This window comes from Pipistrellus kuhlii, unplaced genomic scaffold (assembly GCF_014108245.1).
Source record: "Pipistrellus kuhlii isolate mPipKuh1 unplaced genomic scaffold, mPipKuh1.p scaffold_m20_p_7, whole genome shotgun sequence".
NCBI lineage: Eukaryota > Metazoa > Chordata > Mammalia > Chiroptera > Vespertilionidae > Pipistrellus > Pipistrellus kuhlii.
In genome coordinates, this window is record NW_023425573.1 from 31,658,921 (window position 1) to 31,673,860 (window position 14,940).

At 40.3% G+C, this 14,940-nt stretch overlaps 1 protein-coding gene across 3 annotated transcripts in view; it reads left to right on the forward strand.

Moving 5' to 3' along the window:
* PDE1A (phosphodiesterase 1A) overlaps positions 1-14,940 on the forward strand; it is a 229,912-nt gene that overhangs the window by 163,444 nt on the left and 51,528 nt on the right. For all 3 annotated transcript variants that reach the window (XM_036421948.2, XM_036421945.2, XM_036421947.2), the window contains one exon: positions 14,195-14,377. In XM_036421948.2, the coding sequence (XP_036277841.1) occupies positions 14,195-14,377 (183 nt within the window). The remainder of the gene's footprint in view (positions 1-14,194; positions 14,378-14,940) is intronic.

Genomic DNA, 14,940 nt, shown 5'->3' on the forward strand with positions numbered 1-14,940 from the left:
TGCTTTTAAGAATTTTAATGCATTATTTCATTTAATCATCACAGCAATCCTATGAGATAGAAACTTGATTCATTACTATTTTACATATGAGGAAAAAGTGTCCCAGAAAAGTTATGGTTCTTACCCAAAAGACATAGAGAGATATTTAAAGAATGGAGTTAGGGTCTTGGCAGCCCAGCTCTAAGGCTTGGGCTATTAAACACAATTCTCATCTGTATCCTTTAGTAATTCTGCCCAAAAAGCGATTTCAGATACATACTGGACATTTCAATGAAAGCTCACATGCCATCAGTGGTTGCATCTCTTCCCAACTCTGCCTTCAGGGATGTCACAGTAGGAGTATTTACACTATGGACATTGGAAAATGCTGCAAATCAGGAATTTTTTTATTTTCTGGAAAGCCTATGGTTAAACATTTACCATTATGTCACTGATTAGACCAAGATCACAACATCTTTACCTTCTAAGGCTGTGACTTCAAGATTAAAATACCAGCTCAAGAAATTTTGTAATGAAATACTTCATGTGCTTTGATTTCCTATAAACTTAGTAGGACTTCCAGCAGAAAACAGGCTGTTTTTGTTAAGACTAGTATACAATTATTAAAATTGCAATTGCCTTTGGAGTATTATTAAAATAGTCGATTTAGGAGGAGGAATGAAGAAGCATTTAGTTGCTTTTTAAGTAAGCATCCCTGCTTACTTCTGAGATGTTTTTAATGGAAAATTCTCTTTCTAGAAAAAGAATGTTTCAATGGGTATTTCAGAGAAGCATTTTTTTTTGTTTGAGATTTGGATTGGGATTCATTTAAAGGTTGACAGCTAATAAAGCGGGAGGAAACCGAAACTATGACTTGATTTAAAACCCAGACGTGAACATGCGTGCATGCATACACACACACACACACACACACACACACACACACACACACACACATTTTCCTTGGTGACTTGTTGACTGTGGGGTTTCAGTAAAGAAAACAAAGCAAAACAAAAATCTCTCTTGAAAGATGATTTCAGTGAGAAAAAGACAAAGAGTTTCTGACCATTTGAATTCTGACCTTCTCTGAGGGAGTATAGCACAATTCCCTAATGAATACCACTGTTTGTTGGTTTTTTAACAAGACATTTCAAATGCAAATGCAAATATTTTATGAGCGCTGCTTTCAGATGTGTCCCTAGAGGCTATTGTTTTTCAAAGCTGCTCAGTTGCTTTAAAAAAAAATTCTGTTTGATTGTCCTTATTTGAATTGGGATCCTGCCAGGCCAAGTAGCATCCTTGACCTCATGAATTGCTAATTGCTGAAGGTGGGTGGCTGATTGGGAAGTATACTCTCCGGGGGTAGATATTATGCGTACTTATCCTGCCTCACAATACAATTTGCTACTTCATTTTCTTAGTGTGAAACCACCCAAGTCCAATGGTTTCCACACAGACTCCAGATTCAGAAAGAGTGGGCTGTTCAAAGCCTGGATCCTTCACTTGATACTCTCTTGCTTTAGGAAAGTTACTTAACGTCTTCATTTCCTAGCTTTATTATCTGTAAAATAAGAATAAGTATAATGCTGAACCCACAAGGTTGATCTGAGGCTTAAATGCAGTACAACATCTGTCAGAGTAAAAGTTAAGTTATAACCACTCTTTTTAGCGTGCTAACAAAAAGCAGATACTTCTGGGTACAGAACACATGAAGATGCACAATACCTCCTAGCGAAAAATCTCAGTTTATTTATTGAGAGCAGTTTTGATCATGAAAGAAAAAAAGACAGGGTGGGCTCAAGTTACACACACAGACCAGGGTCTTCAAAGAAGCAAAACACAAGCAGCCCTGGAAAATCAGAATGATTCATTACCATTTATCTTAAACTCAGTCCCTCAGTGTGGGTAAGAGTGCTACAATAATTAGGACTAACACAGGGAGACGATGGGCTGTAATAAAACACAGGGATCAAAGTAACACGGAGAAGAAGCCCTTTGCGGCTAATCAGCGCCACCTGCACAGCGTGTTGGCATAGACTCGTGTGCTTCTTGGAGCTGGAGCAGGGAGGAAAGAAAAAAGAAAGGAGCTGGACTCATGAACACCTATCATAATTATTTCAATTGTGACTGGAAACCCAACCAAACCAGCTCCAACAAATCCTGACCAAATAGCCACGGCTGGTGACTGAAGCCTGGGTGATCTGAGCAAACATGATGTCGAAGGACTGGCCTCTCTGTTTTGCTTGCTGTGGAATGGCCTCTTTCTGATGCTTTGTGAAGTAGCCAGACGAGGCAGTGGCAGTACTTCCAAGGTTTACTCGTACCTCCTCACACCTTCAAATGCAGCAGGAACGAGGAAGGGTTTCTTTCCGAGAGGCTCCAACACATAGGAGCTTTCTGTTTCATTGGCTCTAGTTTGGAAAGATGCTTATCCCCGAAACAATCATGTCCGGGGAACTGAATGTACAATCCAGTGGTCAAGCATCTCATGAGGCAGGTAAGAGGCCAATTTTATTTAAATCACATGCCTAAGATTTGGGAATGGAAGAAAGGGCTTTTTAAACGAAACCACAGTTTCCTCTCTAGAGTGAAAACTAGATCATGTGCTACTACAGCATGCAAAGGGACCTGACTCAGGGTCTGAGGAGGATGTTGAACTACTTCCATTCTGGCTTTGCTCTTGTTAGTGATACGCCTGTGGGCAGGCATTGTTTGTTTTCTCCCAGTGGTTGGTTTCCTTACATGGAGATGAAGTCTCCAGTTCCTTTCTTTTCTGGAATTTTGTGGTTACATCTACAGTTACATCCAAAGGCCCCCCACAAAGACCTGCTCATGCCTCAATTACCCTAGCAACCAGGAGGGTGACAAGATAAGGCTGGTTAGCTTAATGGGTTACCTTACTGCTTACTGGGGGAGCATTGATAAAGATGGACACTTGCGTCTTTTTTAGTGTGAGCATTTGGAAATTAATTTCAGGGTATGTGCTAAGGCATTGCTGGAGCTCGGTGAAAAATTAAAGAGCAAATTATGACTTTTATGAATTCTATTTTTATGATGTGTTATAGGGCGGGGTGGCTGTTTGAGTGCTGTGTTTGTAGGTTGTTCTCACCATGTAGATGGGGTATGAAAACCAGGCTTGGAGAAAGTTGCAATACATTTTGGTTGATTTTCTTATTTTCTGTGCATCTGTGGCATATTTCTTTCTACAAACTTTCAAAAAACCAGACTCACTAGTGAAAAAGGAAACAAAATCTGACCAGATCTTTTGAGAGATAACAGATCAAAAAGTCCCACATATTATATAATACCTCACTATTGTGATATATTGGGTCAATAAAATATAAACAAATATTCCCTGTATTTAAAAATATACAATTTTAAATGTATTACTTTCTAATAATGATAGCAATAGGAATTAAGACTAACAATTATGTCCAAGGCAATAGATTATACAATTTACACGTATATTTTATGTAATTCTCAAAAACCCTATGTTTTATATACTTACATTATTTACACTATAAAGTTAAAAATTTGAGGCATAAAGAAAGTAATTTACTCCCTTAAAGATCATGTAACTGTTAAGTGTCAGAGACAGGTTCGATCTTAAATAGAGCATACCCAATATCCATTCTCCCTTCTTGCTAATAGAACACCCTTTTCCCAATTATTTAGTTTCCTCTACGAAGCCAACCCCAGCTCCAGGCTCAATATGGGTGAATCCTAGTTGATTTAAACCAGTAATTAGTCTCCATTTTTCTAACCAGTAAGTTTGGACATGGTCATGCAATGTAATTCCGGTTAATGAGACTGATGGAGGTGTTGGCAAATATTTCCTCTCCATAGAAAAGGAGTCCTGTGCCACTGGGTATTGGATCTGGGTACAGTGCTTGAAACTGATACAACTGTCTTGCTGTAAGTATAGAGCGACACCTCACACTAAATCTGGCAGTATAGAAAGATGTAGGAAGCCTGTGTCCTTGGCGATGTTGTTGACCTGATGACTTTAAACAATGTCTACTGGTGTCAACCTACCTTTAGCTTTGATGATAAAGAAAATAATAAATTTCTCCATTATTTAAGTACAGACCTGATGACTTTAAACAATGTCTACTGGTGTCAACCTACCTTTAGCTTTGATGATAAAGAAAATAATAAATTTCTCCATTATTTAAGTGCCTTATGGTTGATGCCACTTTATCCATACAGCTACCTGCCACATCCATACAGCCACATGCCACAGAGGTCTGCCTCATTCTGAAGTCCATGTCCTTAATCTCTAATCCTTTCAGGGAACACCATCCTATATAATAAAAGCATAATATGTAAGTAGACTAAATGGCGGGACAACTGGTAGGTTGGGGGGGGAGGGGCTGAGAATGGGGCCAGCGAGCAGGCGCGCCAGGCCAGCCAAGGTACATGCCAGCGGGCAGAGGGATGGATCAGGTTGGGGGGGGGGGGTAGTGGAGGGGTGATGGGGAGTCAGGGCCAGCTGCTCACCTTCCCCTAATTGGCCACCTGGTTGCCTCCCGTACCACTAGGGATGCTATTATTATCATCATCTCTATTCTATTATTGCTATGAAGATCTCTGTTTTATTAACAAAGAAACTGAGATTCAGACAGATGAAGTATTTTTTCCAAGACCACCCAGCTAAAAGGTGACAGAGCCAAGACTTTGACTCCAGAGGCAGTTCTAATAAAAAAGAATGCTTATTGATTAAAAAAAAATATTAGCAATTAGCAGAATGTCAGGCATTGTGCCTAATGGAATATTTTCAAAGATATTTTTGAACCAAGAGGACTTCCTGGTAGGAAGTCAAGCGTCACCAGCAAGACCTAGGGCAGTTTTCTGCATTGCCATTCCTTCATTTCCATCCTGGGACTGACTCCAAAAATACAGTCTTGATCCCAACTTTCCAAGCAACTTGATTCCTTCTCAGAGTCCCCCCCTACATTTCCGACAGCCCTTGCTGCCTGTCCTGGGAGGTGAGGCCCTCTGCCTGGCTTTGCTTCCTGTGGTGGGTTCCGAGGAGGCACATAGCCTGCCTTAGGCCTTAACATGGAGAAAGCCACAGCTAACTTTAGCAGTTTCCTTAGCTGACCTCATTTTAGCCAAGATTTGCCTCTTGAGAATTGAGCTAAGGTCGCCATAGCTGACTTGTCAATCCAAATGTTTAGTCTTTATAGTCACTCAGATATAATGCTCATCTTCTCATAGTTTTTAAAAAAAGACCAATAAAACCAAAAGAAACATTGAGCAAAGCTACCAGGTAGACAGAAAAAGGAAAGAAAAATGCCAATAAAAAAATAAATAAAAACAAAACATACAGAACAAAGCAAAACTAAATAAAACTACAAAAACTATTGAAATAAATTTGAGAGCCTGCTATTTTAAGTTTTCTATGGAACAAGACAAGGAAAAAATAATAAATAAATAATTGTGGTGGTCTGGAAAATTAACTCAGATGTATTTAGCACTGAGGAAGTAGGGTACTAAGAGTCATTATGGCATTTCAAAGGCATTTCTTTTTACTATCCTGGCATTTAACTTATATGTACTTCAAAATACCCTAAAAGTCTACCATACAGATGTATTTTTCTATGAGAACATAATGCAACATACCAGCTGTAGGAAATAAATTTAAGCTTCCTTCAACTGAAAATTCTCTGGTGGGCCAAACTCATTTAAGACTTTTTTAACCAAATTGTTAACCCTAAATTTCAGGGTAAAGATGGGATAGGTAATAATGATTACTGATATTTATAGAGTCTCAATGAGAAGGGGTAGTCTGGGTAATTAGTAAGAAAAACATGAATTTAAGGTGAAGATTAGCTCAGCAGCTAAAAACTCAGATTCTGAAATTTGATAGACTTCAGCTCAAAAAGTGGCATGGCCACTCCTTGTATGATTATCAGCAACCTACTTATAGCATCTGCGATTTAAGTTTATTCATCAGCAAAATAGGGATAGTGATAATAATTGTATTCCTTATGATGATATTATGAGGATTAAGTGGGGTAAAGCTTGGCTGTGGACCTGGTTCATAGTAAGTAAGCAACAAAGTCAGCTGGCACTATCATCTATATCTATCTTAAGATAGTTCTAAGTCTGAGTGAAGTTTTATGATTGCCCTTAGGGTTTTTTTGGTTTTTTTTGGGGGGTGGGGTGGGAAGGGAGGGAAGGTGGTTTATAGTCAGCTAAGAGCTGATATGTGTTAATCAAAGAAATAATACTAATAAACTTGCCTACCAGGGAACCACTTACCCAAAAAGAAGAACCATATGGCAGAAAGATCAATCTTTCTTAATTCCCCCAGCCATCCCGGAAGGACTCACCTGAAAGATGTTTACTACATAGGAATTCAATACCCACCTTAGCCCAAAGTCAGTAGACACTGCCCCCATTTCAGGATGCTCAACAATAACCCTCTTCTAGTGTGCCCCGCTCCATGGCAATAGGTCTCCAAGGCCAAGAACAACCTGGAGCCCATGATCCTATCCCTCTTCCAGGCACTTGGACCTGGAATCCCATACTCTATGCAGTGTACCCTCTACTGTATTCTGGACACTAACACCCCAGAAGTCTCTGCTCAAAGGTCCCCAAGCCTGTCTTTAAGTATTTATGGGCTTCCTTCTTAGATCTTTCCCCCTGAGGGGGCACAGGATGCTGTTGCTGTGTGTACCCCTCCACCCCTAAGAGTGGCCCAAAGGCAGCTGCTTTCAAGGCTGGGCAGGTTGATGACGATGGTACTAGGCGCCTGCAGTGTCCACCTGCTTCTATATTGAGGACCTGAGCAGAAGGTTAGGTAAGTGCAGAGGGGCAGCCACAGCCAGCCTCCTGTCACTCAGGAGTTGAGAATTCTCAATTCAAATGCAAGTTGTCAGGCTTTCATGAAGCTTATTCAAAGGTAGGAGGATTGCCTGGCCAGTGTGGCTCATGGGTTGAGCATTCACCCAGGAACTAAAAGGTCACCAGTTTGATTCCCAGACAGGGCACATGTTCGGGTTGTGAGCTTGATCCCCAGTAGGGGTGTGCAGGAGACAGCTGATAGATGTTTCTCTCTCACTGATGTTTCTATTTCTTTATCCCTCTCCCTTCTCTCTCTCAAATCAATAAAAACATATTTAAAAGAATAAAAGGTAGAGGGATAAAACATATTAAATAATTTATTCACTTGATATATAACTTTACTTAATTATATAGTATTTCGGACAGATGTGCTCCTGTCCTGGGCCCAGCAAATGTTAGGGGCAGGATTAAACTTAGTTGCTTGCTAAAATGTGTTCTCTGTAATAATAGCAAAATAGGCAGAAGGAAATTTCAAACTTGAGAGGTTAGTTTCTCCTAATTGCACTCAGCACTTAAATTTTAATGCTTAACTAGGGGCCCAGTGCATGAAATACATGCACTGGGGGAAGGGAGTTCCTCAACTCAGCCTGTCCCCTCTTACATACTGGGAGCCCTCAGGGGATGTCCTTCTGATAGCTCCTTTATGGGAGGTGACCGGGCTGATCAGGGCAAGGCACCAGCCCCATCACCCTGCTGCTGCAGCCACTGCCAGTCACTGCAGCCATCAAGGTGTTTTCATCAACATGGACTCCAGTCTCCTCACCATGGAAAAAATGACAACTTTCTTTAGGCATTTTCAAGATGTGTCTTTCATAGGATATGACATTTCTTTTGTTTTTTTAATCCTCACCTGAGGATATATTTCCATTGATTTTTAGAGAATGTGGAAGAGTGAAAGACAGAGAGAAATATCAAAGTAAGAGGAACACTTTGATTGGTTGTCTCCTGCATGAGTCGTGACCTGGCAGCAGCCAGGGAGGAGCCTGCAACTGAGGTACATGCTCTTGATCAGAATAGAACCCGGACTCTGTGGTCTACAAGCCTAGGTATTAGCCTCTGAGCCAAACCGGCTAGGGCAGGATATGACATTACTTAGCTCTCCAGCAGCGGACCTTTGCTTTTATTTCTTCAGGAGTGTGGTGGAAAAACCCTAGATCACCCTTTTGGATTCTTATACCCAAGTTACTAAGAATATTACCAGTGGCATACAGGAAGCTTAGCCAATGAGCGGTCAGAAAAGGTGTTTCCTCTGTAGTTCACACCTATTGCCAATAGCCTCTGATTGCAGGCTCTGCCTTTGCCTATGCCTAAGGCCTCAGGGCCTGGGCAAGGACCCCCCCAGCTGTTTCTGATCACCGGCTCTGCCTCTGCCCAGACCCCAAGCCTCTGACTGAGGCTTGGGGCCTCTACCCAGGCCCCAACTCCATCCCATCACCGGCTCGGCCCCTGTCAAGGTTTAAAGACTCGGGGCCTGGGCAGGGGCCTCCAGCTTCCTCTGATTGCAGGCTCAGCCCCTGCCCATACCAAAAGCCTCTGGCCGAGGCTTTAGGCCTGGGCAGGGGCCCCTTGGCTCCAATCGCAGGCTTGGTCCTGCCCATGGCTCAGGTCCTTCCCAGGTTGCTTAGGGCCCATATGGGGTCTACCTCGAAGTAACCTGGGTGCCAAGAAAGTTCCCAGGACCCAGGCCATTGAGTGCCTGTGTATGCAAATTAACATCCATCTTTGTTGGGTTAATTTGCATACTCACTCTGATTGGCTGTGGGTGTAGCAGAGGTACAGTCAATTTACATGTTTACATATGATAGGTGTATATATGGGCACCAGTTGCCTGGAAATAACTGTGTGGATACAGGGGTAATTGTTTTCCAAGAGTCCACTGTGAAAAGAAATATTTTCACTGATATAGTTGTAAGAGTCAAAATCCCATGACCTCTCCTTCCGTGGCTGCCTCCTTTATTCCCTCCCCCTAAAAACTTTCTAGTTCAAAATATAAGCCCTTTGGGAGTTGTGTCATCTGATTTCGAGAGAAAATTTGGAATATAAATATCTCCCAAGAATCAGCTGAGTACTGATTGGATGCAGGGTCACTTTTCACAGCTTGCCACCCCCCCCTCCCCACCTAATCACACAGTTCATATTTATGCTGCATTGACTCCATTGGGACTAAAAAAAAAAGTTACATCCAACACCAGTAGAAGCATTTTTCCAAGGTCAACGGTGATAACATTTATACATATACTCCTTATTATTCTTTTCTATGTAGTGCATTAAAAGAATTCCCAAGGAAAATGCACCAATAATTCTTTTATGTTGTTAGTTTCTTAAATACACAGTCTTCAATTTTTTAAAAGCACTGAGGTGTAAAGAATTATGTTCATGCTGCCATCTAACACTAGGATGTTGAATGAAAGGCAATAAAGCTTTTGGATATCTTAAAAGCAAAATTCATTATAGTATTTGAAGTCACATTTTATCAAGCTACTTGCACAAATTTATCCCAAAAATAAAATAGGGCAGACTATAGTCTCATGAGTTTTACATGTAACATAATCCTATTTAAGTATTCAGGTATTTTCACATTTTAGATAAATGTAGAGGAAAATTATTAATGATAATTCTCTAAATCCAGGATTACTATTTTATATTACTATATAGTTTTTGTCCCTGCCCTATCTGACATAGTCTAATGAAATTTGAAGAGTTTCTTATGCTCAGAGGAATGAAGACAGAGTGTACAAGGCAGGAACCAGGGAAAAGGAAAACAAATAAGGAAGAAGAAAGAGGAGGAGGAGAAATGCACCGCTAGGTGTACTGGTTTATTTTTTAATTTAAATTTAGGTTTTATCCACTTGTCTTTTAACTTTCTTCCTGTCAAACTGTAATAATTGCCTCAATTAATCTGCTACACCTTATTTATGCCTTCATTAGGAATTTCTTACCATACTCAATATGTGAGCATAAAAGAGTTATTATTTAACAGAAATACTGAGGTCCTTGGCTAAAGGCATGGAAACAGTACATACTATTTTTAAAATTCCTGTACCTTTAATTCTAAAGGCTATAAAAATGTTTAATATATTTTCCATGCCAAAGATATGTTTCCCCATAATTTGCTTCAAAAACTGCAAACGAACTGTTCAGGGGCACAGCAAGTGAAAGGCAGTGAAGAGATGATTGCCAACAGTGAACTACTCCCAGCATGCTGCTGCTTACCAATCAAAGAGCACAGCACTCTAAACACTAATGCTTCTTCCACCATCTCCATCCTCACTCCACTCCCCAAAGCTCATTACTTGTAATAGTTCAGTGCAGATATTTTCAGACATTTCCTAGTCATTTAGGAGGTATATGTTGGTCCCACAGTCTATGCCATGCACTGTTGTAGCTGCTTGTGATGCAGCAATGCACACAAACAAAACAACTCTCTGTTCTCAAGATTTTTATAATCAGTGGACGAAACATAACATGAATAAACGAGCTAATAAGCATATGGCATGACATCAAATAGTGGTGAGAGCTATGGACAAAAAGGAATAGAGGTGTTTAATTTGAGTAGGGGGTTCAGGGAACTCTTCTCTACCTGAAAGCAGTGAGGAAAGGATCCCCACAAAAATTCCGTAAGAGATCCTAAGCAGAGGGAGCAGCAAGTGCAGAGCCCTGAAGCAGAAACAAACTTGGCAGGTTTGCGTGCAGCAAGGAGGGCAGGGTTGCTTGGACAAAAGGACTAACAACTGGTTAGGAGATGAAGGAGGAGGCAGAGCTTGTGATGAGCTATGTAGGATTTCATGCATCAGGCATTAATATGGTCTGATTGATACTTTAAAAGAATTATACTGGCTGCAGAGGAAAGAAGAAACTGAAGGGGTTCAGGACAAGAGCTGAGAGACCTACTGCAGGGGGCCACGCAAGAGGTGAAGATGGTGTGGCCACTCTCTCGCTCATTTATTGCTGCTGGAAATGCAAAATGGGACAGCCCCTTTGGGAGACAGTTTGGAATTTTCTTAAAAAACTAAACACTGTAAGTTCCAACCATTGTGGTCCTTGGTATTTTCTCAAATGAATCGAAAAAACTGTACACAAATATTTATAACAGCATTATTCATAATTGCTAAAACTTGAAAGCAACCAAGATGTCCTTTAAGAGGTGAATGTAGAAACAAAATATAGTACATCCATACAGTAGAATATTATCCTATATAATAAAAGGCTAATATGCGAATCAACCGAATGGCAGAACGACCAGTAGATATGATGCACATTGACCATCAGGGGTCAGACGCTCAACCCAGGAGATGCCCCCTGGTGGTCAGTACCACTCTCACAGCGGGAGCACTGCTCAGCCAGAAGCCAAGATCACTGCTGGCGAGCATAGTGGCAATGGTGGAACCCTCTCCCGCCTCCACTGCAGCACGAAGGATGTCGGACTGCAGATTTAGGCCTGCTCCCCCCAAGTGAACTAATTTCATGCACCAGGCCTCTGGTTTAGCAATAAAAATAAATGAGGTACTAAGCCATGAAAAGACAGTATAATTTTTAGATCCATAACAGTTAAAAACACATTTTAGTCTCTTGCAAATGACATTTTTATCATTTAAAACCAGAATTAGAATTAGGATGGATATGCTTTATTTAATGAACATCAATGTAATACAAAGCTGCGCCTTTATCTCCTATCTGATTTATAACCCATGCTGGCAGTAGCCACATAGTGTTCATGAAGGTTGAAAATACTCCTTCTTCGTCTAGATAGGTAGGTAGTTAGATAGGTATATAGATAGACCTTAATCTTTATTTTATATAAAATTTGTATAATATTATATTAACCGAAGGGGTCTGAAGAGAAGGAGCAAGATTTATTTTAAAGAATTAGCTCATTTGTCTGCGGGGGGCTGGCAAAGTGGAAACCTGCAGGGCAGGCTGACACTGGCTGGCCGTTCTGGCAGGAGTGAAATTGCAATGTTGAGTCAGAAAGCATTCTGGAGCCAGAATTTCTTTCTCTGTGGGGGACCTCCATCTTATCTCTTAAATCTTAAGGCCTCCGTGTGATTGAATAAGTCCCACTCACATTATGGAGGGCCAGCTGCTTCACTCAAAGTCTATGATTTAAATATTAATCACATCTAAACTATACCTCCCAGCAACATGTAGACTGTCATTGTACCAAACAACTGGGGGATTATAACCTAACCATGTTAATATGTAAACTGGACACCACTGAGCTATTTGTTGCTTTTTCAAGATCTGCCTTTTTAGTTATAAAATAGCATATCCCATCTTTTTCTCTTTGCACACAGACTTCCTTTATCCCCAGATACACCAATTAATCCCCATCACTCTTTCCCCCTGAGATTATAGGCTCTTCCCTTCTGAGTGCATGACATCATGCCTCATATCTAAGGATTCCTGGACCTCTGAGCATCACATCCCTGTGTGAACTCTCACTCCCATATGCTGATTGTTGTCATGTTTGCCCATCTGGCTAGGACACTTTAGGAGTTTAAGACACATAGCCATAAAGTGATCAATGTCAAAGGAATAATTGACAACCTTACTATGTGTCTGTCACTCAATAGTTGATAAATCAAGGCAGCAATAGAATTCTTGGAGCACGGTGACCTCACAGCATTACAGTACAATGGTCCTCATTCCACACGCTCTGCTCTGTGGTTTTATGTGATCACCGCATAAGAAATGGCATGAGCCCTGACATTTTTCAAGCCATGCTGTGTACTATCTTGCTTCAAGTGGCTAAGGAATCTAATTTAAAATGGGCAGAAGGAGAAAAAATATATGTTCCTTTGAATCACAGTGTCAGTGTATTAAGGCTAAATCAAAATCATCCATACCCGAGGCCCAAAAGAAAATAAAAAATAACATACAGTAAGTATTAATCAGTATTGACTTTCAACTATGTAAATCTTCTTTTCATATGCATACATGTAGTTTTGTAACTCCGGCACTTAAATTGGGTATATTTTTCATATGTTATTTTATAAATGCTTTCATGATTAATACCAGGAGAAATAAATATTGGCAAATGACGGTCCTCTGAGAGTTTTTAGAAAATGGCAACACATCGAGAAGGTGACATTACCTTTTGAGCTTCTTTTTGGTGGTGGAGGATGGGCTTCCTTCTCTTTTGACCTTGCCTTGGTTCCCGTCCTCTCGAGTTGGTGTGTGACTTGTTCTGGATAACTTAGTGCTCGTTGTCATTTCTGGCTGCCTTCCTTCCACCGACTCCTAATCTTTAGGCCTCACTCTGTGCAAAGAGATTTACCAAAGCAAATAGAACCCAAAGGTCAGATCTAACATGCGCCCAAAATAGCTCTAGGTTATTAAATTGGTGCACTGACAAGGAAATAACTGAATCAAGTGACAGGCAGAGCTTGTCTTTGGCAAAGCCGGGTTGCTCTGCAAAGCTGGTTTTATCTTTTGTGGGGTGCCTTTCACACTTTCTTGCTGGTTTAGACATTTAGGAGGTTCTGGGTCATTGGAGCTGACCAGCCTTAAGGATAGCTGTATGAGTTTAGGACACATGGCCAGAAGTCATTAACAGTATCAGTATGGTCACCATTGTGCATCTGGAGCTTATATCAGCGAGGGAAATGCTTTCAGTCCCGTTCACCTCCTCCCTCACGCAGGGGACATTCTCAACCAGCAGTTCCAAAGCCCTCAGAGCTCCGCCCTCAACAAGCATTTGCTCACAACTGGAGGAGTTTCTCTTCCACTTACACTGGTTCTGTCACCTAAAAAGAGTATTCAAATAATTTGTTTTTACTTTTTTTTTTCACTTTTAAAATCTGTGATGTTGATATCAGAATTAATATATTTTAGAGTACTTATTATTTTCCTAAAATTTAAAGATACCTAAATCAAATAAAATGGCACACGTGAGTGATGTTTGTAAACTCAACGGCCTTATTGAAATAATATGTGCCGTCTGTACTGTATGTATTAAATATAAGACAACTTTGATGGCTTCTACCCCTCTTTTTTCCCCCATTCTAGTTCCTTCCTTTACTAGTAGACACCTGTTTAAGGCCTTTCTTTCCAATCTCATCTTAGTTTTCCTTGCCATTAGAATATTAATATTAACAATTGATATCTCCAGACTGGCATCGTTGCTCTTAAATGATCGAGAATGTGCAAATGCTCAAGTCCATTAGTCTTACCTCAAGAAGATTACTAATTTGAGAAATTCAGAGCTTTCCAAATATTAACCCAATAATTTTTCTTTTTTTAGGTAGTTCATATGAAGGAATGATCTGAATGTGACTTGTGTATTTAAATCCCATTGCAATGCTTATTTTATTGTTATTTTCCTAAAGGCTCCTAAAGTTTTCATCTGTGTATGTTTTTGTAGGAGGCTGCTGGATACTGACGATGAACTCAGTGACATTCAGTCAGATTCAGTCCCACTGGAAGTCCGGGACTGGCTGGCTTCTACCTTTACACGAAAAATGGGGATGATGAAAAAGAAATCCGAGGAAAAGCCAAAATTTCGGAGCATTGTGCATGCCGTTCAAGCTGGAATTTTTGTGGAAAGGTATGTGAAATTTCTGGTATCTCAAGACAAAATTCAAAAGGCAGAAGCTATACCCATCCTTTTTGAAGTTATGGGAACTTCTTATTACTTACTGAGGAAAACCACAATCATGAGTATACCTACAATGAGATTTAGGACTTCTGATGAATTTACCTAGAACAAAAATTTCCTATTCTTTTCATTTATTTTAAATTGACATAAAGACTAAAGGCAAAGTTTTTTGGCTTTTGAATGAACTTTTGTGAATAACTATTTAAAAACAATTATAACACATCCATAAGCCACACAACCAATTTTACCTGGATAAATTGTAACACCTCATACAATAAATTCTACACCACATTCCCAAACCAAGCAGGTCTCTTTCTGCACTAGAGAAGAGTCCGTCTGTTCTGTCCACCTTGGAAGACTTGTGTGTGGTTGTGTGTTTTTAAACATTTCTGTCACCGAAGCAAGAAATACTTGATGGCACCTAGAAGCATTGAATCAGATCACCAGTTTTCATGTAGAAAACATGTTAATATGACCCAGTGTTACATTCTGTTAGCCCTTAAAAGCACAAC